The sequence below is a fragment of the Sus scrofa genome, chromosome 13 (genome assembly GCF_054392235.1).
Source record: "Sus scrofa isolate SSC_HxYL_T2T_F1_AM1 chromosome 13, Sscrofa_HxYL_maternal_Yorkshire_Landrace_v2.0, whole genome shotgun sequence".
In the NCBI taxonomy this organism is placed as follows: Eukaryota; Metazoa; Chordata; class Mammalia; order Artiodactyla; family Suidae; genus Sus; species Sus scrofa.
The window spans coordinates 39433503-39459644 of NC_139395.1; the positions used below are offsets into that span (position 1 = coordinate 39433503).

Consider the following 26142-nt stretch of genomic DNA (forward strand, 5'->3'; position numbering starts at 1 on the left):
TATAAATAAGTGAAATCCCAGCATCTTAAGGATATACCGTAGGAAAACAAGTATGTTATGATACATTGGTTTCTTAAAATTTTCAGTTCCCTGTCATTTCTAATCAGAAGCTGCCTTCTGAACCTTACTGGGGCAATGAGGACTAAGCTCATTTTTGCTTGGTAGTGTGAATAGGCAAGTGAAATCGTGTAGTAACTTCTGTGTTGGAGGAAATAACAGGTAATTTGGCCATAACCTGTCCTTGTCTAAAGTGGGATATTCAGCTACCACCCAGAAGAAGGATGGTATAAGGGCAGCCTCAGCAATGGGAGAACTGGCCAGAGAAAATGGGGGCAAGAAGATAGTAAGGTCTGTGTTGGGGTGGGGTGCAAGAAGCCACAGTGTTTGTAAATGGAGTGATAACCTAAGGTTTATTCTCTAGTATTCCAGTTAGCACTCATGAGTAATAAACTTTCTGAATGCTTGCTTGTCTGAAAGTTTACATTGCCCTCATGAGTTTTCTACTCAGCATAGCTAACAGCAAACACATGGGTTTGGGGTTTTGTTTTTGCTACACCAAGTTAGTACTACAGGCACTGAACTGTCCTGTTTTCAGTTGTGACCCAGGCAAGCATCAGACCCTGCAGATAACAGGGTTTGCCCACACTTGAGACGGCAACTGCAAGTTGCAGGTTTAATACTTCTCACTGCAGCCATAAATTGGTGTTCCCATGACTTCCTCAGATTTAGTAATTCTTTAGAACTAAAGTTCATTGCAGAACTTGGAAAAGCTTTGTTAGTGGTTAGCTAAAACTCAGGAAGGGTCAAATGGAAGAGATGCATGGGTCAAGGTAAAATGGGAGCAACATGGAGCTTCCATCTGCCTAAGCTTGCTACTCTGCCAGCACCTCCATGTATTCATCGTGGAAGCTCTCTGAACCCCCTACCTCTTAAGAGTTTTTTGTTGTAGCTGACCAAATCATTGGCACTGAGATTAGCTCAATCTCCAGCTTCTCTCTGCTCTAAGCAGTGGTAGGGTGGAGGGTGAGAGTTCAAACGTGGGAGGTCCCCATCATGTGCTTGATTGCTCTGGTGACCAGGGCCCCCCATCCTGAAGCTGTCTAGGAACCCCCAGCTTCCCTTCATCTCAGCTTACACAAAGATAGTCTTAATGTTCCAGAGAGTCCAAAGATGTTAATGAGCTTCTAGTGTCGGGAACTGGCGGTGAAGACCAAATTCGTTGTATCACTGTATTACGCCTTGTATCTGTGTGGTAGTTTACAACCAGAAGTTTTAAGTGCTTTGTGTTAATTGACTGACTCAGTCCATTGAATTTGAGTTTGAAACTATTTTCATTCTCAACTGAGAAAGAGTTTAGTATTTCGCGCAAGTCCCTGTGGTGAATAAATGGTGGGGCCAGAATTTGAACCTAGACTTGAGATTTTAGGTCAGAGAACAGTCAATCAGCTACTAAGCAGGAGACTGGGGCTATAAATTCATTAGGTTAAATTGCTGCTAGTAAGCTTTAACGCCAGAATTCAAAACTTCACACCAATTATAATGTGGAATCTCTGTCCTTCAGAAAGTGAGGGTCTACTTGAGGTGAACAGCCATAGAGAAGAGCCTAGGCAAGAACGGTGGTCGCGGGTCTGGCTTGGGGGAACCATGGAGAAGGGCCAGCCTCCCAACTTCCTAGAGAGGCGCCAGGAGCTCCTGCCGGGAGCGCTTCCGCCTGCGCTACAGTCCGCGCGGCTGCGAGTCTCAGGGTGAGCAGCCTGGGTTCCGCGACCTCGTTCCCGGGTGGCCCCACGGCTTTCCCATCCTGGGACTCGGGCGTCGGGACCTCACCTACACCGCAGAGGAGCCCTCGGGGCGCTGTGAGCCTGTGCCCAGCGGAGGGGCGAGATGGGTTTTCCAGCCCCGAAGAGCCGGCCTGACATCTTCTGACTCGTGGTGACGTTCGCCTGCTTGCCGGGGTGGAGTGTTCAGATCCGGATGAGGTCTCTGGTCTGCTTGGCCAAGAGGGACATTCAGGTCTTTTCCTCCAGAACACCGCTTCCGTTTTGACCGACAGCGCGTGGTTGGTCCAGGGATCTCTGTTAACTTACTTTCTCTACAGAAGCTTGTTTGGGGTCTTTGCCATGATCACTAGAAGCATTAATAGTGGGCCAAGGATTTTTCTGAAAAGGCATGAATACACTGCAACGCTTGACTCTTGTTTCAGAGATTCTAGGAATTTCCATGATCACTAGGCAAATTTGTGGAGTGTACAGAGGGAGCAGTTGCAGTGCACCTTGAATCACTAGCGAGGGTGAAGTGAGAACATCAAGTATCCTAAGACTATGTTTCCAATGATAGTGGCGAGGAGACTGAGGAAGGATGAGGTAGCAAGTATGGGAAATAAGATAGGGTTGGTCTCATTCTGATTTTCTCTTCTTAGCTCTGCAGGTTCTTGCTTTTCCAAACAGAGAGGGCAGTACAAGAAGCCAAGGGTCATCAGCCATGCACCAGACAGTGTGGTCCCAGGTGAGCTGAGCTTTCTTCCAGTTTTCCATATTCAGAACAGATCTGAAAGGGCGTTACAGGACCAGCAGCCCCACTTGGCCAGTCCTGGGCTTAGCTTTGCATCCATCAAAAAGTATGGCAAAGGAGTATGTTAGGGGAATTGATGAGGGAGTGTAGGATAAACATGGGAGGATCAGGTTGGGAAAGAGAGAAGCACCAGCCAAGAAATTCTCCTAGAAAGGGAGACTCTCCATCCATCCAGACTGCAAGTATGGTGTACAGATGAGCAGCATTGGCCTTACCAGGGGGCTCATTAGAAAGGCAGAATCTCAGATCTCCTGAATCAGAAACTACATTTATACATTATCTGGAAAATTAATGGGCAAGTTAAAATTTGGGGAGTGCTGTTCTTCCTGATAATACACAGAAGAAGCCCATCTCCTGAGCTTAAATAGGCACTTCTACAGATAGGAGTTTGCCCTTCAGACCATGGACTCTGGGTACATGCAGCCCAAACTGGGAGCATTGAAGGAAATGTACTGATGAGGGAGGTGAAATCTTGGAGGAATGCTGAATTTGGAGCTGAAGCCAGTATCTCTAGCCTATTGCAAAGACTACAGCTTACCCCAGGTAAGAGGCTGTATCTTTCGTTGGCACAAATTTATGCAACATTGGAAGAAGTTTTCTCACCAGAGTTTTCTTGGTAGTAGAGGATGATTTCATTGAATTTTTTTTTTTTTTTTTTTTTTTTTTTTTTTGGTCTTTTTACCATTTCTTGGACCGCCCCCGTGGCATATGGAGGTTCCCAGGCTAGGGGTCCAATCAGAGCTGTAGCCACCGGCCTACGCCAGAGCCACAGCAACATGGGATCCAAGCCACGTCTGCAACCTACACCACAGTTCCGGATCCTTAACCCACTGAGCAAGGCCAGGGATCAAAACCGCAACCTCATGGTTCCTAGTCGGATTCGTTAACCACTGAGCCACAGTGGGAACTCCATCATTGAATTTTTCTTCAGAGTCCTAGAGCATGGAATGTGAAAGCTGGGTGTATCATGTAATGGATATATAATATAGTGTGAAAGCTCCACCCCAGAAACTTAAGAGCAGTGTGTATTTGGTTCCTTTTTCTGGACATTGAACCATCTGCTTCCTTTTTTTTTTTTTTTAACAGCTGCACCTGTCCCACATGGAAGTTCCTTGAGCTAGCGGTCAAATCAGAGCTGCAGCTGCCAGTCTAACCCACAGCCATAGTAATACCGATCCAAGCCACATCTGCCACCTACACTGCAGCTTGCAGCAATACCAGATCCTTAACTCCCTGAGAGAAGCCAGGAATTGTGCGTGATCCTCACATACACTATGTTGGGTTTTCAACCTGCTGAGCCACAGCAGGAACTCCTGGACCATCCATTTCTCTTTTAGCACATAAAGCGATATTGTTCCATGTCAGGAAATGTTTCGACCTCTGTGGAGGCATCTGTTCTCTCCACGTGCTTTGCCCAGAGTGTAGTAGTCACTTGGGATTATATTCCACTAAGAAAACCCCAAGTGACAGTAGCTTAAACAAGATAGAAAATTCTCTCTCATGGAAAAGAAATCTGAAAGAGGCAGTTCAGGACTGTTGTGGCGGCTCCATTGTTATAACATCCTGACTTTTTCTGTTTTTCTTCTCCGCCATGCTAGCCCTGGCTCTCGTGCTCATTCAAGATTACTTCATAGTCCAAGTGGCTGCTAGATCTCCAGCTGTCAAGTGTATTCCAGCTAGAAGATAAGGTGCTAAAAAAAGGGCAAATCTCTTAGCTGTTTGCTCTCTTTTAGGAACCTTCCCGGAAGTGAGATGGATAGATAGATTTAACTGTCAGTCTTTGCTACAATCTCTATGAGAAACATTTGTTATTTGGAATCTTCTAGGAAGTTCCCCCAATTTCATCTGTGGTTGTATATAACATCATGTACCAAGTGATGTTTGCTTTATACATAGTCATTAGCTCTGTCTTTACAAGCATCCCACGTGCTAGGTACTACTGTTATCCTAGTTTTTCTAGATACAGAAACTGAAAAAAGTTAAGTGTCTTATCTAAGTTCATAACAAATGGTTATAGGGATGGAGTTTGAACCGAGGGAGTCTGACTCTAGAGCAGGGTTTGTCAGTCTCAGCATTGTTGACATTTTGAGCCCAATAGTGCTTTGTTGTGGGGGACTGTCCTACATATTGTAGGATGCTAAGCAACATCCATCCCTGGCCTCCAGCATCACCACCACCCAACAGTCATGTCAGCTAAAACCATCTCTAGACATTGCCACATATCTCCTGGTGCGTAGAATTGTCCCCCATTGAGAACTACAGCTCTAAAATCTGTACTGTTTACTGTTATGCAGTGCTGCCTGCCTCTGTAGCCTCCTTCCCATATAGAGAAAACAATAGCAGTGTTGATTTTTATTTTATTTATTTATTTTTTGGCCATGGTTTGTAACAGCCTGGTGTGGAATCTCAGTTCTCAGACCAGGAATTGAACCCCAGGCCGCTGAAGTGAAAGTGCCAAATTCTAACCACTAGACCACCAGGGAACTCCCAATAGCCCTGTTGATTTAATAATAGAGGAGGAAGTGCTAACAATGGACCAGAGCAAAGTGATCAGAGATGGAGCAGGATGTTTAGTAGCTGAATTTCAAAAAGAATAAAGAACAAAGGACATACTGACAATTAGGTGTGGAGGGGGGTAGCCATAATATGAGGGAAAATGGTTAGGACCAGACTCTCTTTAGTTGACTCGGAAGGAAATAAACGTAGAATATTAACATTTGGAGTCATCAAAGGGTCTGTTCTCCACTGTTCAGTGAGGGAGCCACTATAATAGGTTACAAGGGCCTGTTTGGTTTTTTGTTTTTGTTTTTTGTCTTTGTCTTTTTAGGGCCACACCCACGGCATATGGAGGTTCCCAGGCTAGGGGTCTACTTGGAGCTGCTGCTGCCAGCCTATGCCACAGCCACAGCAATGCCAGATCCGAGCCGTGTCTGTGACCTACACCACAGCTCATGGCAACGCCGGATCCTTAGCCCACTGAGAGAGGCCAGGGATCGAACCCGAAACCTCATAGTTCCTAGTTGGATTCATTTCCACTGAGCCACGAGGGGAACTCCACAAGTACCTATTTAAATTAAAATGAATTAAAATTAGAAATCCAGGAGTTCCTTAGCAGCCTAGCCCTTAAGGATTCAGCATTGTCACTGGTGTGGCTCAGGTTCAATCCCTGGCCCAGGAACTTCGGCATGCCCCAGGTGCAGCCAAAAAAAAAAAAAAAAAATTAGAAATCCAGTTCCTCAGACCCACTAGCCACATTTAAATTTCCTGATCAAGGTGTTATCCGATTTCTTCACTGTATAATTATTATTTTCCCCTTGCAGATACGAGGTCGGTGGGGAGACATTTACAATCATGTAGACACCCTGCTCCTCATAAAAGTTTCCTCCTAGGTTGTCATCCATCAATGATTCTTGTCTGAACCAGTCTTTGCAATGATAGCTACAGTCCTCTGGTACCTCTTTGGCTATTTCTTCCACCCATAAGGGACTAAGCACAAAGACAATGTTGTTGACATGACAGGCTGGGACGGGACAGTGAGTCAGGGAGAGACATTATAATGAGACTAATTTATATAAGTGGTCAGTTCATTTTGAAATTTTTACATCCTTATACAATTTTTGTCATAAATATGCAGATAAAGAGGAGTCTCCAGTTTGTCTATCTAAAAGTGCTTGGAGCGCCCGTCGTAGCTTAGTGGTTAATGAATCTAACTAGGAACCGTGAGGTTGCAGGTTTGATCCCTGGCCTTGCTCAGTGGGTTAAGGATCCGGTGTTACCGTGAGCTGTGGTATAGATTGCAGAGGCAGCTCAGATCTGGTGTTGCTGTGGCCCTGGTGTAGGCCAGCAGCTACAGCTCGGATTAGACCCCTAGCCTGGGAACCTCCATATGCTGCAGGTGTGGCCCTAGAAAAGACAAAAAAACAAAAAACAAACCAGTGTTTAATATCACTGATTCTCATCATCTAGATATGGGAATAATAATTCTTACTTCACAGATGTGTTCTAATGATTGAGTGAATTGATGTAAGAGTAACTAGTACAGGAAAAGGCACAACAGCCTAAAGAACTTTGAGAAGGTAGAAACGGCCCCAGTGGGAGGCAGGAAGAGACACACCTGGTGAAGAAGTCAGTGTAGGGAGTTCCCAATGGGATTCGATCCCTGGCCCAGGAATTTCCATATGCCACAGGTGTGGCCAAAATAAATAAAGGGCAGTGTTGGCAAGTTGAACAGAACTTAGAAGATCAGGGGGCAGGGTCCATGCTCAAGATAGCAGCTTCATTCCATTAGAACAGTCAGGTTTTTACATGATGCCCAGGGATCCCAGAGGAGGAGATTGCCATCCCGTCCCTGGAGTGAGGTGTGGTAGGTAAGAAGATGACACTGTGCGTTGTCTTCAGGGGACAACCACCTTCCTGATAAGGCGAGATGTGGGGAAGAGGGGAAGCTATCCAGAATGAAAGGAACACTGTGCCCGTGGAATCGCCCCTCTGTTCGTAGTAAAATACATGGAAGGGGCAGACCATAGGGGAGCTAAGTGGACCATCCTGATGGGGGCTTCAGGATGAGGGGAGGCAGGATGAAAGATACCTGCTGTGATCATTTTAAAAAACATGTCAGAAAGATGGACCCGGCTCACAGAACCAGACATGGGGTTGCTGTGATCACCAAGCAGATCAAGAGCAGGTGTAGCATGTGTGCCTGGGACAACAGTATTAAGGCCCCAGAGGTGAGCACATTAAAAATGGGGATTCTGGCTGAGGGCTGTCCTTGACTGGGGTTCCCAGTCACACCCTCTCTGGGGCTCAAAGCCATGGACTCTTCCATTGACAAGGATTGAACCAGGAACCTCTTGTTTCAGGAGCCAGTGACCTTTGAGGATGTGGCTGTGTACTTCACCCAGAACCAGTGGGCCAGCCTGGCCCCTGCACAGAGGGCCCTGTACAGGGAGGTGATGCTGGAGAATTATGTAAACCTAACTTCCTTGGGTAAGTCCTTCTTTCTTGAAACTCAGCTTCTGCCCTCAGGGGCTTCTGGCTTCCTCCTTAGTGGATCTGGGGTCTCTTATACTACCAGGATTGATGCTCCAGGAGCCAAACTCCTGGATCCTCAGTTGCAGGAGTAGCTGACGGAGAAAGTTCTGGGTTCACTTTGGTTTTTTTTTTTTTAGGGCTACACCTGTGGCATATGGAGCTTCCCAAGCTAGGGGTCAAATCAGAGCTGTTGCCAATGGTTTACACCACAGCCACAGCAACTCATGATCCAAGCTGCGTCTTCAGCCTATACCACAGTTCAGGGCAACACTGGATCCTTAACCCACTGAGCGAGGCCAGGGATCCAACCTGAGTCCTCATGGATGCTAGTCAGAGTCATTTCTGCTGAGCTACAACAGGAACTCCTGGGTTCACTTTGGTTTTAAATGAGACTTCCCCCTTTCCTGGTGGGAACTTTTCTGGGAGGGGCTGCACTCTGAGCACTGAGAACTGAGAAGTCTCCACCTGCCTTCCTTCACTCTTTCAATTCTATGGAGGAGATGAGCCCTGTCTCCTCTGTGTGAGAGTCTCCTAGAACCCCCTATATGACAGTGGGAGTTTTCTGTGCTCTCAGGGCCACAATAATCTTCCTCCTGAGCAAAACAACCTGAGCCCTCCTTAGACCCGCCATCTCCACACTGGCCTCACTTCTCCCACCTGGCAAAGCAGAAGGTGGACTGAGAAGGGTCGGGGGAGACTCTCCTCAGCTTCCTGTTCCTTTTCTTCTTCAGCAGCATTTCCATTCTCCAAACCAGATCTGATATTCCAGCTGGAGCGAGGGGAGGCACCACGGGGCCTAGATCCCTGGGGAGAGGCCCTGAGAGGTGTCTGCACAGGTAAGCAGGAGAACCTACCATCTTCCTCTCCAGCTTGGCATCCTCTGGTCTTTTAGTGGTTTAATATGAAAAAGATTCTTCTTCTGTCATCTGGCTGTTATGGCAATGAAAATGGTTTCTCTTACCTAGAAAAGTGTCCCTTGCTAGACTTTCAGCTCCAAAGTAGAAAAGACTAGTCCAGGCATTTCTTTCTCTGTCATTCTTCTTTGAAAGGTAAATGATTTCAAACCCTTTGTAGTGAAAATAGGCTTCTGTTGGTAAGTTAAGAATATAAATAGAATATAGTAAGAACTTGTTTCTGTAAGAACATTTTGTATGTGTGTGTAATTGTACAGGAGAATGGAATTTTTATGAATTCCTAAACACTCAGTTTTAAATTAGTTTTTGAAAGAAAGCCTGTTAATTTGGGGGAGTGTTTTTTTCTACTTCTGTAAAGAATACCATTGTCATCTTGATAGGGATTGCATTGAATCTATAGATGGTTTTTGGTAGTATTGACAATTTTTCTTTTCTTTTTTGGCCTCCCTGTGCCATATGGAATTCCCAGGCCAAGGATCAGATCAGAACTGCAGTTGCGACCTATGCCACAGCTTTGTCAGTGCCAAATCCTTTAACCCACTGGGCAAGGGACCAAACCTATATCCTGGCACTTCAGAGACGCTGCTGATCCCATTGCTCCACAGTGGGAACTTCATGTCTTGTAATTTTTAGATTAGAGGGAGATCTTTAACCTCCTTGGTTAGATTTATTCCTAAGTATTTTATTGTTTTGGGTTTTTTTGTTTTTGTTTTTGTTTTGGCTGCACCTGTAGCATGCAGAAGTCCAGGCCAGGAATTAAACCCACAGCAGTGACCAAAGCCACTACAGTGACAATGCCAGCCAGATACTTAACCTGCCAAGCCACATGGGAACACCAGTATTTTAGTTTAGTTTAGTTTAGTTTAGTTTAGTTTAGTTTAATTTTAGTTTAATTTAGTTTAGTTGTTTTTTAGGTCTGTAGTCATGATACATGGAAATTCCCATGCTAGGGGTAAAATTTGGAGCTACAGCTGCTCGCCTACAGCACAGCCACAGCAACGCAGGATCCAAGCCAACTCTGCCACATACAACACAGCTCATGCCAACGCCAGATCCTTAACCCACTGAGCAAGGCCAGGGATCGAACCCGTGTCCTCATGATTACTAGTCAGATTCATTTCCGTTGCAACACAACGGGAACTTCCAAAATTCTGTTGTTTTTGATGCTGTTGTAAATGGGATCAATTTATCTCTTTCTCAGAGAATTCATTGTTTGTGGAAATTGTATAGTTTTCTTTTTCTTTTCTTTTTTTTTTTTTTAATGGCTGCACGCGTGGCATGTAGGGGTTCCCTGGCCAGGGATTGAATCTGGGCCACAGCTGTGAGCAATGCCAGATCCTTTAATCCACTGTACTGGGCCAGGGATCAAACCCATGTTTCCACATCACCCCAAGCCACTGCAGTCAGATTCATAACCCACTGAGCCACAGCGGCAACTCAAAATTATGTAGATTTTTCTCTGTTAATTTTATATCTTATAACTTTACTGAATTCATTTATTGGATTTAACAAGGTTTTTTGTTAAATATTTAGGATTTTCTCTGTATAAAATAATGTTATTGGAGTTCCCATTGTGGCACAGCAGAAATGAATCCGACTAGTAACCATGAGGTTGCAGGTTCGATCCCTGGCCTCTCTCAGTGGGTTAAGGATCCGGCGTTGCTGTGAGCTGTGGTGTGGGTCACAGGCTCAGCTTGGATCCCTGCATTGCTATGGCTGTGGCATAGGCTGGCAGCTGTAGCTCCAATTCGACCCCTGGCCTGAGAACCTCCATATGCCATGGATGCAGCCCTAAAAAGCAAAACAAAAAATCATGTTATCTGCAAATAGACAACTTTATTTCTTCTTTTCCATTTCTGATACCTTTTATTTTCTTGCCTGATTGCTCTAGCTAGGACTGCCAGCACTGTTTGAATAGGAGTGGTGAGAGTGGGTACCCTTGTTTTGTTCCTCTACTTAGAGGAGAATCTTTCAACCTTTTACCCCTGAGTGTGATGCTTCCTATGTGCTTGTCATTTATGGCATGGATTGTGTTGAGATATATTGCTCCTATGTCTAATTTGTTAAGAGTTTTTATCATGAATAGATGTTGAATTTTGTGAAAAACTTTTCTGTGTCTATTGAGGTCATCTTATGATTCATTCTATTAATGTGAGGTATCACATTGATTGATTCATGGAAAGCCTCCTTATTGGGAATGAGTGGTTTCCTTTTTTGAAAGATATTGAATTGAGTAAATGTAAAGAACCATCCAGAGATTTGGTGTATAGCATTTCTAATTCAATTGTCCCTCTCAGTCTCTAGTGCTATTTAGAAACCCTGTAAACTAAATGCTCCTTTCTAATTCACCCCTACTCTGTCTTCATTAGTGCCTTTAGATTGACCCCAGGACTTCAGGTCACCTTGACAAAAAACTTTTTGCAGGAGCCCACCTGAGGTTGTCAGTGTCTTCCTTTGCTGCAACTGCACAATTGTTTATTTAGCTTGTCAGTGGCTTTAAACCAACATTGCCCGGTAGCATTTTCCCCAGTGATGGAAATGTTACATATCTGCACAGTCCAATATGGTAGCCATTAGCCACATGAACACTTGAAATGTGGCTAGTGCAACCCTCGAGGAGTTGAATTTTAAATTTTGTTCTATTTTAATAAATTTAAATAGTCACATGTGGCGAGTTGCCACCTTATCAGATAGTGCAGCTTTAAACAGTTTTATTTTTTTCATCTTTTGTCTTTTTAGGGCTGCACCTGAGGCATATGGAGGTTCCCAGGCTAGGGGTCTAATCAGAGCTACAGCTGCCAGCCTATGACAGAGCCACAGCAATGCCAGATCCAAGCCGAGAATTCGACCTACACCACAACTCACGGCAACGCCGGATCCTTAACCCACTGAGTGAGGCCAGGAACCACAACATCATTGTTCCTAGTCAGATTCATTTCCACTGTGCCATGATAGGAACTCCTAAACAATTTTATATATTTATTTATTTATTTTATTTATTGCTCTTTAGGGTGGAACCTGTGGCATATGAAAGTTCCCAGGCTAGGGGCCAAATCAAAGCTGCAGCTGCTGGCCACAGCCACAGCCACAGCCACAGTCACAGCAATGCTAGCTCTGAGCTGCATCTGAAACCTATACCACAGCTCACAGCAATACCGGATCCTTAATCCACTGAGCGAGGCCTGGGATCAAACCCACATCCTCATGGAAACTAATCTGCTTCATAACTCACTAAGCTCCAATGGGAACTCCGCCTTAAACAATTTTTAATAACAGCCTCAACTGACTCTTGGTTTCTAGATCAATGGATTTCAAACCCTAATGTGCATCAGAATCACTAGCAGGACTTAAAACACACTCCTGGACACCACCTCCAGAGATTCTAATTCTGTAGGACTAGGGTATAGCCTGATAATTTTAATTTCAAACAAGTTCCCAGAAAGTGATGGTCTGGGGATCACACTTTGAGGACCACTGTTCTTGAGCATCTTGAACAATATTTTTTAAACCCTGGATTGCAACTCCTCAGTAAGTTATGCTCAGTATTTATGCTTAGATTGCTAGGAGTTCCCATTGTGGCTCAGTGGTAACAAACCCAGCTAGCATCCATGAGGCCTTGCTCAGTGGGTTAAGGATCCAGCATTGTGGCCATAGCTGGTAATTCAACCCCTAGCTTGGAACTTCCATTATGCCATACATGCAGTCTATAAAGAAAAAAAAAAAAATTAGACAGTGCTAGACTTAAATAAAATAGACCAAAATAGTATAAAATCCATCATATACTCATTACTCTTATTAATTAAGGGTATTGTTTTGTAAAACTTTTGTTTCCTTTTCAGTTTTATGTGCATGTAGATGTGTAAGCATGTGTATACTGGGTTGGGATCTAAATGATGAGTCATGATCAAAAGAACTCAGGAAGGAATTCCATGGTGGTACAGCAGGTTAAGGATCTGGTGCTGCTGCAGCTCAGGTTGCTGCTATGGCATGGGTTTGATCCATGGCCCATGAATTTCTGCACACCAAGGGCTTGGAAATAAATACATAAATAAATAAGTAGGTAAATTTATCTGTCTGTCAAAACCCTAAGGAGTTGCCATCGTGGCTCAGCAGAAATGAATCTGACTAGCATCCATGAGGACACAGGTTCAATCCCTGGCCTCACTCAGTGGGTTAAGGATCCAGTATTACCATGAGCTGTGGTGTAGGTTGCAGACACAGCTCAGATCCTGCTCTGTTGTGGCTGTGGTGTAGGGCAGTGGCTACAGCTCCAATTTGATCCCTAGCCTGGGAACCTCCATATGCCATGGATGCAGCCCTAAAAAGATTTTTTTAAATAATAATAATAAAATAAACTCATTTCCCGAAAGGATTAACTTTAAAAAAAGCAAAAACAAAAAACTAGAAGTGTCATTTGTCAGATCTTTGGTGTTTGAAAAGGCAAAAATGGTTTCTGTGTGTAGTGCTACCAGTGAGAATGCAAGTCCTCCGTCCCCACCAGTTGCCATCTCCAGTTCTAGAAGGGTTTTGACCAGCTGTGTCTTTTTTTCCTTTCAAAGTTAAGTCTCTTTCCCAGACTACAGTACTTGGGTTTTGAAATTGTGATCCTGTTATGAACCCCTCACAACAGGCAGTGTTACAAACTGTTTTTCCCCCAGTCAGACGTGTGATAGAGAACATCTTTTTAAAGATTATAGAATATTCTAGAGCATTGGGTAGGTTTCTTGCTCTGATTGGGCCTTGGGATATACTGTTACAGACAGCACCATCTAGGTCTCTGGACACCATGTGGTGTGAGAGCTGCATAAGTTTATATATCTGGAGCCAACCTCAGCTCCCTCTGCTTTTTTCATCACTCCCCTTTCCAGCACTTTCTCCACCCCATTCCTATTTTTCTTCTTCCTTTCATCTCCATTAACAGCTTCTGCTGTCTGCACTGGTTTTGTTGTCCTAATGGCATTACTTGCCTTCTCCACCTCCAATATTTTTACTCTCCCTTCTGAGGCCCATTAGGAAGCTCTGTCTCTCTCCAAAAAATATCTATGTCCAGGGCAAGCTAATACTCCTTAATCCCTTTCCCCCATAGCATAAATAAGTGACTGTTATATTTTCTTTTTATCATGCTAGGTGGTAAAACCAAGACTGAGAATGGAGGGCAAACTCCAGAGCCGAACATTTATAAAGGACCAGAGTCACACAGACTAATAACAGAGGCACTGCTGGTGGGTGTTCCCCCTCACTTTGAGAACAGCTTAGAAAAGCTGCAGGTGTATAACAAAGGGAAGAAAACAAACTCAAAGAATGGCAGTCTCACAGCTTTGCCAGTCCAGGATCATACATCCTCCACTGTTGAAAGAGAGGGGGGAGCCAGACAACTGGAAGGAAGCTGTGGTGTCCACACACATCTCATTACAAAGCAGGGCCTCTCCAGAGAACGGGTATTTTATAAATGTGGTGGGTGTGGCAGATATTTCAATCAACATTCAGACCTTTACCAGCATCAGAGAATTCACATGGACAAGAAGCCTTACAAATGTAAAGAATGTGGGAAAGCCTTCAGCTACAACTCAAAACTATCACGGCATCAGAAAATCCACACTGGGGAGAAACCATACTCATGCCAGCAGTGTGGACAAGCCTTCAGTCAAAACTCCCACGTCCTTCAGCATCAGAAACTCCATGTGGGAGAGAAGCCCTATGCATGTAAGGAGTGTGGGAAAACCTTCAGCTACAACTCAAAACTTATCAGGCATCAGCGAATCCACACTGGTGAGAAACCCTTTAAATGTAAGGAGTGTGGGAAGGCTTTCCGGTGTAGCTATGACTGTATTATCCATGAGCGAATCCACACTGGCGAGAAGCCCTACGAGTGTAAGGAGTGTGGGAAAAACTTCAGTTCAAATTCAGTCCTGATTCAGCATCAGAGAATCCACACTGGGGAGAAACCTTATGAGTGTAAAGAGTGTGGCAAGGCCTTCCACCGGAGCTCAGCCTTCCTGCAGCACCAGAGGTTCCACACTGGGGAAAAACTCTATAAATGTAATGAATGTTGGAAAACTTTCAGTTGTAGCTCACGCCTTACAGTACATCAGAGAATCCACACAGGGGAGAGACCTCATGAATGCCAGGAGTGTGGGAAGGCCTTCAATCAGAAAATCACCCTGCTTCAGCACCAGCGAGTTCACACTGGGGAGAAACCTTATGAATGTAGGGTGTGCGGGAAATCCTTCAAATGGAGTGCAAGTTTCATTCAGCATCAGAAACTGCACAGTAGGAAGAAACCCGCCCAAGTTACAGGGCCAACCCGGGTTAAGCCCCACTGCTCCTCCTTAATCCTCCCCACTCTGTCTTCCCAACATGCAAGCTCTGCCCCAGCCGTGCCAGGGGCTTCTCCCCTGCCTTCTCCGCATACAGTGCTGCTTCCTCCCTCTGTACCTGTCTTTGTGCTGCTCCACATATGAAACGATCAGTTCTTCACCTGTCCAAATAGTGCATTTCTTTCAGGATCTTGCTTCTCCTGGGAAATCATCCCCTCATATCCTGAAACTTTATGTTCTCAACCCCGAAGTTCCTAGACTAGCAGACTTCCCTCTGGTTCCTGGCCATGTCACTCTTGATATTCTGCTCTTCTGCAAGTCAGTCATTATTATTTTCCCAGATCCATTTACGTTCTCACACTTAAGGACCATGCTTAATGACTTTCGTCTATCTCCTGGGTAGGAAATGGTAGTGCTTGTTCTTTATGTTGTCCAGTTTGGGCCTACCATCAGTCCCCTCCTGCCTTCTGGGGCTACTAGAGTTGGAAGAGTTGGCAGGCCATTTGGGGTTTTAGGGAAATTAACTTAGAGTGAGATGAGCCATCATAATTCATGAAGCAGGGAAAACACAAAGTCTGTAAGAGAAAATAATCAGAGAAAGTATCCAATGATTACTTTTAGGATTTAGGGAGGGCCATGTGGCGGGGTTCATTGTGGGGAATCTGAGCCTTGGGGTTTTTTTTTTTTTTTTATTGCCTTGATGATGTCCATTATGAGGATCTTGTGTAACTAAGCTATTGAGCAAGGAAGTCATTAGGGAAAAGAATACACTTGAAAAGGATGTGGTTTTTCTCTTTGGGCTTCTTTGCTATTTCCATCTGTATCATTGTTTACTTTTGGTGCCCACTCAAATATGTAGGTACAAAAAGTGACATGGGTTGTACAGTTGAGGGCAGGTACCTGAGTATAGTAATCTCTAAATTAGGCACAGGTTGCTCTTGTTGACATCACACTGGAGAACAGAGAGAAAGAGAAGAAAAATCAGACAGTGACTTGCTGTAGTTCCTGCCTTAGAAGAGCATTCTTTGCTGATCAGTTCCCATAGGTGCCCTCAACATGTTTTCAGACTACTCCACATCCTCTGTGATTCATTTGTGAGGGGTCATACTTTTAAATTAATTTCATAATTAACTACTTTGGTAACACTAACAAGAAGAGTTTAAAGGATACAAATCTTTGTTTTTGTTTTTTGTTTTTTGCTTTTCAGGGCTGCACCCACAGCATATGGAGATTCCTAGGCTAGGGATTGAATCAGAGCCACAGCTGCCAGCCTACACCACAGCTATAACAATGCCAGATCTGAGCCACATCTGTGATCTACACCACAACTCACAGCAACACGAGATCCCTAACCCACTGGGCGAGGCCAGGGATCAAACCCACAACTCATGATTAGTAGGCGGATTCTGCTGCATCATGAAGGGAACTCCAAGGACACTAATCTTAACAGGTGTTATAATCTGACCAGTTTGGCCATACTTTCCATCTAGTGATTAGAGGCCATGACTCTTCTCACAATCACTGCTTCAGGCCAGTGTAGCAACTTGGAGGGTACTTACATGATTATGTGGGAATGAGTACTAAGCAAATGATACGTACATTGTTATAACACCATAAAATTGTATCTGCAAGGAGGAGATAGGCATATGGTTTTGGTTTGGGTTAGGCTTATTGAGATACACTTTATAGATAGTAAAATTTATTTATTTATTTATTTGCCACATTTGCAGAAGTTCCCAGGCTGCAGATCGAACCTGTGCCACAGCAGCAACCCAAGCCACTGCAGTAACAATGCCAGATCCTTAACCTGCAATGTCAAAATTCACCCTTTTAGGAGTTTGCATTGTGGTGCAGTGGAAACAAATCCGACTAGTATCCATGAGAGTACGGGTTTGATCCCTAGCCTCCATCAGTTGGTCGTGGATCCAGTGTTGCAGTGAGATGTGTGTGGTGTAGGTCACAGATGTGGCTCAGATTCCACATTGCTGTGGCTGTGGCTTAGGCCGGCAGCTACAGCTCCAATTTGACCCCTATCCTAGGAACTTCCATATGCTGCAGATGTGGCCCTAAAAAAAAGCAAAATCCATCCTTTTTAAAGTACACAGTTTGGTGAGTTTTGACTAATGAATATAGTTGCATAAACAAGATTTAGAAAATTTGTTACCCCCCCCCCCAATTTCCCTCATCACAGGGAGAAATTTAAAAGGTTGGTAAGATGTTGAGAATTTTTCTTTATTTTCATTCTTTAGTAAGTTTTGTGAAATTCAGAATTCAGGGGAATAAAAGGCAAAAACCAAACTTATTTATTCAGCTGGGGTCAGAGCATCCAAAATATGCAAAGATTCCCTCATCCAGAATCATTGCTAAGAAAAGCAGTCAAGATGTAGGCAATTGACAATAATTGTGTTTTCTTTTTTTTCTTTTTTTGGCTTTTTAGGGCTGCACTTGCAGCATATGCAGGTTCCCAGGCTAGAGGTCAAATCAGAGCTACAGCTGCCGGCCTACACCATAGCCACAGCAACGAAGGATCTGAGCCATGTGTGCGACCTACACCACAGCCCACGGCAATGCCAGATCCTTAACCCACTGAGCAGGGCTGGGGATTGAACCCCCAATCTCATGGTTGCTAGTCAGATTCATTTCCGATGCACCATAACAGCAACTCCCATGCCACTTTCTAATGCAAGGACTAGTGTTGCCTGGTGCCTGGCACTTAATAGACAATCAGATGGTTTTTGAAAAGGGCCATGATGTAACTGTCAGAAAGGACAGCCATGTAAAAATAAACTCATACATAACTTAAATTACAACATGGTGTTCTTTCACAAGTTTCTATTTTCTCTGAAAGTGAAATAACAATATCACCAGCTGGGGAGTTCCTTTCGTGGCTCAGCGGTTCACAAACCCAACTAGGATTCATGAGGATGCGGGTTTGATCCCTGTCCTCTCTCAGTGGGTTAAGGATCCAGTGTTGCCATGAGCTGTGGTGTAGGAGGCAGACACAGCTCAGATCCCACATTGCTGTGGCTGTGCCATAGGCCGGCAGCTGCAGCTCCAATTCATCCCCTAGCCTGGGAACTTACATATGCCTCAGGTGTGGCCCTAAAGAAAAAAAAAAAACAAAACAAAAAACCACCAGCTGACCTCCCCCTCTTCACTCCCAAGTTGCATGAGGTTACACTTCCCTCAGGAAAGGTACATGGCAGGATAGCAGAGACCTTGAATTAACTCAAATATGTTTAATTTATTGTAAGGACTCCTGTGTGTTTCCTGACATCTGAGGACAACACTGCAGCAGCAAGCTGGAAACCCAAGCAGTCACAATGACAGGCAGCACACTCCACCTTTCTCAGCAGCTTCCTCACTTCCCATCACTACTTCCCTCTTTGGATTCATGTTTTCTTATACTCCAGGAACAAGGCAGAAGCTGCCATAGGTCCCACGTTTGCAACTCCATTCCAGGAACCAGCCCAAATTGAGGCCCTCCCAGACTTAATTCTGAATTCCTAGGAGAGAATCTGAATTGCAAAGTTTGTGTTCACATTCTGCCTATTCTCCTCTGGTAAGGGGTTGGGGGGGGTGACCCGGGTGGGCCATACAGTATCGTGAGGCTTCTGGGGCTCCACCCTTTGGTAAGGGGCAAACACCCAAAAGGTATCACTGAATTATTTGATTACAACCTTTTCCCTCATTTCTATTGCTCCATGTCTCCTGGCAATTAGGATAACTTCAGGATATTTTTCTCCCTACTACTTGTAAGCTTTGAGCAATTTATCTTTGACAGGCTCCTTGGAGGCATTGATCATCCTTCATTAATATTTCCTGGCTCACAGTGAGCTCTGTGTGCATTCAGATCTCTCTTTATTAATGGCTTGTGACAGGGGTAGAGTTGATGGTGGTGTGATGTGAAGTGGAGATCTGGTCTCTTCTGATTTCCTCTGTGCTCTGCGTATGAAGGTAAACAGGTACCTTTGGCCATGGGTTGAGTGAGGGTGAATCTCTGTGGCTCTTGGGCCTTTTTCTTTGGGGTGCATGCATAGTTGACAGCATCAGCAAGTCTGGCTCCCTCGTTATAGCTTTCCATCTGATTCATTTCTGGTTATAGTTTTCTAGCTTTTCCTTCTCTTTTCATAGCCAATCCAACATGGAAGCTGGGTTGGTGATAAGAAAACAATGTGGCTGCATAATTTCTCCTTTAACCTAGCTACCATTGCCATGTCTGAGGAAGGAAAGGCCTCCAGCAGGGTATTCCCTGCATCTCCCTTAACTGCCCAGATTCCAGCCCTCATCCCACCAAGCTGAGTAGCACCTTCAGAGAGATCTCATTCTGGACACTCTTTATACCCTACACAGACCTCTGCCTCCTCCTACAGTTCAGTTTAAATCATAATGCACTCAGTTGACAGTGCTCAGCATTTATAATTTACAATCCTCTAGTTTCTAGCCTTCTCCCAGAAGGGTAGCACTCAATGTGTCACATCTTGCCTTAAGAAGACCTCAGAGGTTAGAAGGAACAGGGATTGAGCTGACTTCAGACTGTTGGGTTAATCTTTACCAGTCTACCCCTGGTCTGGGTCTCGGGAATAGGGAGAGATTAAGAAGATATACAAACATTTGTTTCCACCTATGATGCCACGTCTCAGACGCCTAAAGGCCCTACTTTTCCATCACAGTTGCACGCAGCCCAGCTGCTCCATCTGCAGCCAGCCGATGAGGTCTGGGCAGGCAGGGTTGCCACAAGACTGCTGCTGCCTGGTTATCTCAAACGGTTCTTACAGAGAGGGCTGGTCCAAGAGAGTGGGCGCCTGGGACTCACGCGCCAACGAGAGGGAAACCTCTGGGCTTCCTAGAGCAGACGGTGGGCTCCCGCTGTGCTTCCAGCTCGCTGCTGGCTGGTGAGCTGAGGAGTGCGCTGGCCCTCCCACAGAGTAAGCAGCGGTTACCGAGCCAAGGCGGCTCTTCATCTCCTTGGTCTGAGCTGGGTTAAGAGCGTTGACCTGGAAGAGCCTGTTCAGTGAGGCCCTATGACCTGAGCCTGTGGTGGTGGATTCGTTCATTTACCGAACGGGTTTCCGCACCCGCCTCTGTGCCTGCCTTCCTAGTTGGTGCCTGGAGACGTCTGCATCGCCTGCTTCCCGCCGCTCTGTTCGGGTCTGCGCCCAGCGTCAGCCACCGGCCCACTTGAGCATCTTTTCCTGCTCTGATCCATGGCTAAGCCTCCACCTGCATTTTGTGCCCTTCTCGGTCCTGGCGTCCTGTGCCATCTCTCGAGAGGAGACCCTTCTCGGTCATCGTCAAGAATAAAGTCGCACAGGTTGTCATCAGTAATAACTTGCAATAGAGAGAGTCCAGGGTGAACTGAACTCAGCCTTAGCTTGTACAGAGGTGACCTGGCCTTTGAAAGGGAGAATGAGAAAGTAGGGAGGGAGGCAAATGGAGGCTCAGTAGATCAGGGATGTCAAGTGAAACCCTTCGGTGTTGGCCAGCTGGCCCTTATGGAAGTTAGGTTCCTACCCTCAGAGGGAGACTGGGAGACAAAGGCTCTATCTTCAGGAGTTGCCTGGAACAAATGCTACATTCTTTTTTTTTCCTTAGGGCTGCACTGGAGGCGTATGGAGATTCCCAGGCTAGAGGTCCAGTGGGAGCTGTAGCTGCTGGCCTACACCACAGCTCACAGCAATGCTGGATCCTAAACCCACTGAGCAAGGCCAGGGATCAAACCCACGACTTCACATATGCTAGTCAGATTCCTTAACCGCTGAGCCATAATTAGAACTCCAACAAATGCTACATTCTTTTGATGGGCTATGATTTTCTCAGGCAGACCCTCTAAAAGGGGTAGAGTCAATCCTAGGGATGTGGCCTTGAACTGTTAGAAATGATGTTAATGTTTTGTTCAACTTGTTATATGCCAAGGTTTGAAGGCCTACCCAAGAAAAGTTTCAAAGAGCATGGCAAGAGTTTGGTCAAGGACAGAATCTTTGTCAATGGTCAGGGTCGCTGGACACATTCTTTAGAAGCTATTTTCTGTTCCAACCCAAGCAGTCACTTGGCCAGGATTCTTCTCTAGCCGAGCCTCAGATCTGAATATTGGACTGTAGTGGTGTATCTCGAGAGGCCATGTGCTTTGCCAGCAAGTGGATGGAGAAGTAAACTGAAGGAGAAGTTATTATGCTGTGGGTCAGGGTAGGGGCTGGGCTGTCATGGAGTGTAGGGTGGTCATTGCAGAACAAGAGTTAAGGGAGTCTAGGAATTCCCCTCATGGCGCAGTGGAAACGAATCCGACTAGGAACCATGAGGTTGTGGGTTTGATTCCTGGCCTTGCTCAGGGGGTTAAGGGTCCGGCATTGCCGTGAGCTGTGGTGTAGGTTGCACACGCGGCTCGGATCTGGCATTGCTCTGGCTGTGGTGTAGGCCAACAGCTATAGCACCAATTAGACCCTTAGCCTGGGAATCTCCATATGCCACAGGTGAGGCCCTAAAAAAAAAAGTTAAGGGAGTCTAGGGATGGTGGTGAGAGATGTGAAGGGAAGTAATGCTACTTGGTCTGCAAGAGAGGGGCGGTTTCACTCGGAGTCTTTTCTCCTTAGATCTGAGACACTGCCTTTTTTCAAACCAGAGAGCAGTGCAGGAAGCCAGGGGGAGGCAGCCTTGCTTCAGACAGTGTGGTCCCAGGTAAACTGGCTTCCTGACAGCTGTTCTTAGATCACCTGTCAGGGGAGTCAAGGCCAGACTTGGGCTTCCCCTTTGCTGGCAGTATAGCAGGTATGGATGTGTGTCTACACACATGAAGGGGTGTTTCGGGAAAAGTGGTTTGAGGTGAGATGAGATTATCCAGACCGGGAGATAACTTTGGTTAGAGAGAGGACATGTTTTTTTTCAGAAGATCCATTTGATTTCAGGAAGTGGAAGCACCCGCCAGTGAAATTTTCTGGGGGCTAGAAATCCACATCACTTTCTACAGACTAGGCCAGCAAGCAGGCCTCCTGTGCCAGTAGTTCACACTTGTCCTTGGAGGCCTTGGAACTTAGGGGAATTTGGAAGACACTATGGAGACACTATATTAGTAGGGTGTGACTCTAAGAGGGACAGCAGGAGGACTGCAAAACTGATGACATTAGGCAATTCAGAGGACAGAGTAGTGCAGCAAAGGCTGGGGTGTGGAGCCAGGGAATTCTCTGTATTGTTTCCACGATATTTAAAATGTTTTATAGCTCCCGGGACTCCTTTAGCTGTGTAGCCTTAGATGAGTTCTATTTTTTTTGCTTTTTAGGGCTGTACCTGCAGCATGTGAAAATTCCCAGGCTAGGGGTCGAATCGGAGCCACAGCTGCTGACCTACGCCACAGCCACAGCAGCCAGTGGGATTGGAGCTGCATCTGCAACCTACACCACAGCTCATGGCAATGCTGGATCCCCAACTCACTGAGTGAGGCCGGAGATTGAACCCGCATCCTCATGGATTCTAGTCAGATTCATTTCCATTGCGCCACGAAGGGAAATCCCTTTAGATGATTTCTAAACCTCTTTGGCTTCAGTTTCCTCACTTGTAAAATGAGGATGGTAGCAGTACCTACCTCAGAAGTGAAGATGGAAAGAGATGATGCTTATAAACAGTTTTTAGCACATATTAAGCTCCCATAAATCTTAGCTATTATATAAGACTATAAAGTGACTAGCAGAAGGAAATTTAATTAATGAATATAAATTGATTGCAACAAAGTAATACATTTTAAACATTTTTCCTTTTGCTATTAAATAAATTGGGGGGGGGGCACACCTGTGGCATGTGGAACTTCCCAGGCCAAGCCTTGAACCCATGCCACAGCAGCAACCCAAGCCATTGCAGTGACAACACTGATCCTAAACCCACTGCTTGCACCACAGAGGAACTCCAACATATTTTTCCTTTGGGGATTTTTAATGCTATTTAGAGTTTTGGTTTCTTTTCTTTTCTTTTTTTTTTTTTAGGTCTTTTTGTCTTTTTAGGGCTGCAGCCGCTGCATATGGAGGTTCCCAGGCTAGGGATCCAATTGGAGCTGTAGCTGCTGGTCTACGCCAGAGCCACAGCAAAACGGGATCCTCAACCCACTGAGCAAGGCCAAGGATTGTACCCGCGTCCTCATGGATGCTAGTCAGGTTCGTTAAAGTGCTGAGCCATGACAGGAACTCCTGGTTTAGTTTCAATGTTTTATGTGTAGTTACAAAAGGGAGCTAGGCTGAAGCAATATGCAGCAGATGCCTAAATGCAGGAGACTTGGCTATTTAGTGTATGAAAGGCCCTCATTATTGGGCATTTGAGACAGCAGAGGGAAAGTCTCTGGATACTGTAGCATCTGGGGCCACAGAAGAGAAGCCATATCCTGGTTCAGTTACTGTCCAGGCCCTCTGTAGTTGCACTAACTGAAGATTCCTTTTTAATTAAAAACCTTTCTGGGTAGAAGCACTGAATTTCTCCAGGTTGGGCCTGGAACACACATCCAGGTATAGGTGAGAAAGGGCTCTAAGGCTAAATGTTAATAGCTCTTTTCCTAAACTGTGCACACAGTGGAGCCCTCACTGCACTTGTATCTCTAAAAACAAATAATGCAATTAGAAAACAAACTCACAAGCATTTATTACGTTCATGCACTACTGTACAGACACTTTGCCAACCCATGAATTCATTTATTATCCTTCAACAGTCCTTTGTGGTTGGTACCACTGTCATACCCATTTAGCAGACAATGAAACAGGCAAAGCAACTTGCTTCTGGTCACAGTTAATAAACGGTGCAGCTAGGTTTCTGGACCTAGGTAGCTGATGCTTTCGACTCATACATTTGGCCATTGAAATGATGGGCTCCACTCTTTCCAATTCTCCTACATGGGCGTAGCCGCAGAACCCAGGCCGCTAGGTCATAAGTGCAGTAATGGTTCCTCTTCATTACCTGTAAGGGCAACTAGAAGTGGTGGAGGCCAGAGGACGCTGGATAATCAGCAGGATTGTAACCATTTTGTGGTTTGAGCCAGCCGGCCAGCGTCCCCCCACCCCCAGAAGCTACCGGGTGGGCGCGCCTCAGGACCCGAGCCTCCTGGCTGACAAGTCTGACCCTTATTGTCTCCCAAAGTGGGGACAGAGTGGTTGTGGCTGGGTTAGGGAACCACAGAGATGGGAAACTTCCCAAGTTCCTAGAGAGGAGGGGGAAAACCGTTAACACACTTCCGGATGAGCCAGTTGGACGCTTTCCCAAACAGCTGGGCAGGGAGGCTCCTGCTTCAGGAGCCAGTGTTGTAAACTTACCTTCTGGGAGGAGTCAGGTTGCCCTTATTTCGAAAGGAATATATATACTACCTCCCTGATTGTCCCATAGTTTTTAGGAAAATCTCTTGGGGGTGGGGATAGGTCAAGAAGCTGCCTTAGTCAGACAAATCTAATCAGAATGAGGCTCTTTACACCAAGCTCTGTTTCCAGCCTGAGAGGTGTCATGAAGAATTTTCTATTAAATAGAATGGCTTTGGAATGTTAACAAAAAACAAACAAACAGGAGTTCCCGTCGTGGCGCAGTGGTTAACGAATCCGACTAGGAACCATGAGGTTGCGGGTTCGGTCCCTGCCCTTGCTCAGTGGGTTAACGATCCGGCATTGCGGTGAGCTGTGGTGTAGGATGCAGACGCGGCTCGGATCCCGCGTTGCTGTGGCTCTGGCGTAGGCCGGTGGCTACAGCTCCTATTCAACCCCTAGCCTGGGAACCTCCATATGCCGCGGGAGCGGCCCAAGAAATTGCAACAACAACAACAACAACAAAAAACAAAAGACAAAATAAATAAATAAATTAAACAAACAAACAAACAAACAAGCAGGCAGCTGAAAGCGGACCCACGCTTTCTCTGCGCCTGCGCTGCCCGGGCTTAGTGGTTGCCTGGGATGCGAGTATCCGTGTTGGGGTAACAGATTTCGGTCTCCTGGGACATAGTACTGGGTTTTCCAACCCCTGTTCCTTTGTGGTGAGGGAGTAACGGGACGCAAGGGGGCATGGGCGAACAGAAGATACTTGCGGGGTGCGAGACAGCATCACTCTTAACCCGCGCCTCTTCTTTTTTTTTTTCAGTGTCACTTCTCAGGTCGCAGAGGACATGTGCAAAGCAGAGACTCCTGCCATGCTCCAGATTACCTGGCGCCCGGTGAGCAAGCATCCTCTCAGCCTCTGTGGCTCCTTTTCTCTGCCCTCTCATGCTCTTGATGTCAAGAGAACACATGTCAAAAAAAAAAAAAAAACCCAAATGTTCATCAACAGATGATTGGATTCGGAGGATGTGGTATACATACACAATGGAATACTACTCAGCCATAAAAAGAATGACATAATGCCATTTGCAGCAACATGGATGGAACTAGAGAATCTCATACTGAGTGAAATGAGCCAGAAAGACAAAGACAAATACCATATGATATCACTTATAACTAGAATCTAATATCCAGCACAAATGAACATCTATCTCCTCAGAAAAGAAAATCATGGACTTGGAGAAAAGACTCGTGGCTGCCTGATGGGAGGGGGAGGGAGTGGGAGGGATCGGGAGCTTGGGCTTATCAGACACAACTTAGAATAGATTTACAAGGAGATCCTGCTGAGTAGCATTGAGAACTTTGTCTAGATACTCCTGTTGCAACAGAAGAAAGGGTGGGGGAAAAATGTAATTGTAATGTATACATGTAAGGATAACTTGATCCCCTTGCTGTACAGTGGGAAAAAAACAACAAAAAAAGAATGTATGGAATTAAATCTACTTCAATAAAAGTATTGGCAAACAACAACAACAAAAAAAGTAAAGGAGTTCCGGTTGTGGCTCAGTGGAAAGAAACCCAACTAGTATTCATGAGCATCCGGGTTTGATCCCTGGCCTCTCAGTGGGTTAAGGATCTGGCAGTTGACGAGAGCTGCGGTGTAGATAGAGGACGCCGCTGGGATCTGGTGTTGCTGTGGCTCTGGTGTAGGAGGGCAGCTGTAACTCCGGATTTGACCCATAGCCTGGGAACTTCCTTATGCCTTAGGTGCTGCCCTAAGAAAAAAAGACTTTCAACTCCGGATCCAGGTCCAGACTGTGGCTTCCACTGTGCATCTGTCATTGTCTGGTGTGTTTGGGGAAGGGAGGAATTAAGGGGAGTGGAGAAACAAGAATTCCCAAACTAAGGCATAATCAAGATGGAAAAAAACAAGGGAGTGTGGGGTGACTGATTAGGACAGATTTGGCAGTTAGGACTGAAAAATGGAAATTCACTAAAAAGTGGAATTTGCATCATAACATACAAATTTTCACTTTTCACTCC

At 45.5% G+C, this 26142-nt stretch overlaps 1 protein-coding gene across 20 annotated transcripts; it reads left to right on the forward strand.

Moving 5' to 3' along the window:
- The first annotated feature begins 1699 nt into the window (after positions 1-1699).
- ZNF619 (zinc finger protein 619) lies at positions 1700-25640 on the forward strand. Of its 20 annotated transcripts, XM_084987852.1 has the most exons (6): positions 1700-2059; positions 2420-2505; positions 7431-7557; positions 8334-8438; positions 13644-13738; positions 24923-25095. In XM_084987852.1, the coding sequence occupies exons 2-6, from the start codon at positions 2482-2484 to the stop codon at positions 25052-25054; spliced, it is 483 nt and encodes a 160-aa protein (XP_084843978.1). In that variant the 5' UTR covers positions 1700-2059; positions 2420-2481; the 3' UTR covers positions 25055-25095. The 20 variants fall into 20 exon arrangements, with proteins under 20 accessions (XP_084843978.1, XP_084843979.1, XP_084843980.1 ...); XM_084987853.1 differs by lacking the exon at positions 13644-13738 and having other exon boundaries at positions 24923-25640; XM_084987854.1 differs by lacking the exon at positions 13644-13738 and having other exon boundaries at positions 1700-1932; positions 24923-25640.
- Positions 25641-26142: the final 502 nt, after the last annotated feature.

Coding starts and splice junctions, on each gene's coding strand:
- ZNF619 (XM_084987835.1), top strand. CDS start 2,482: ATGCACCAGACAGTGTGGTCCCAG. Junction 7,558..8,333: donor TGTAAACCTAACTTCCTTGG/GTAAGTCCTTCT, acceptor TTTCTTCTTCAG/CAGCATTTCCATTCTCCAAA. Junction 8,439..13,643: donor CCTGAGAGGTGTCTGCACAG/GTAAGCAGGAGA, acceptor TTATCATGCTAG/GTGGTAAAACCAAGACTGAG.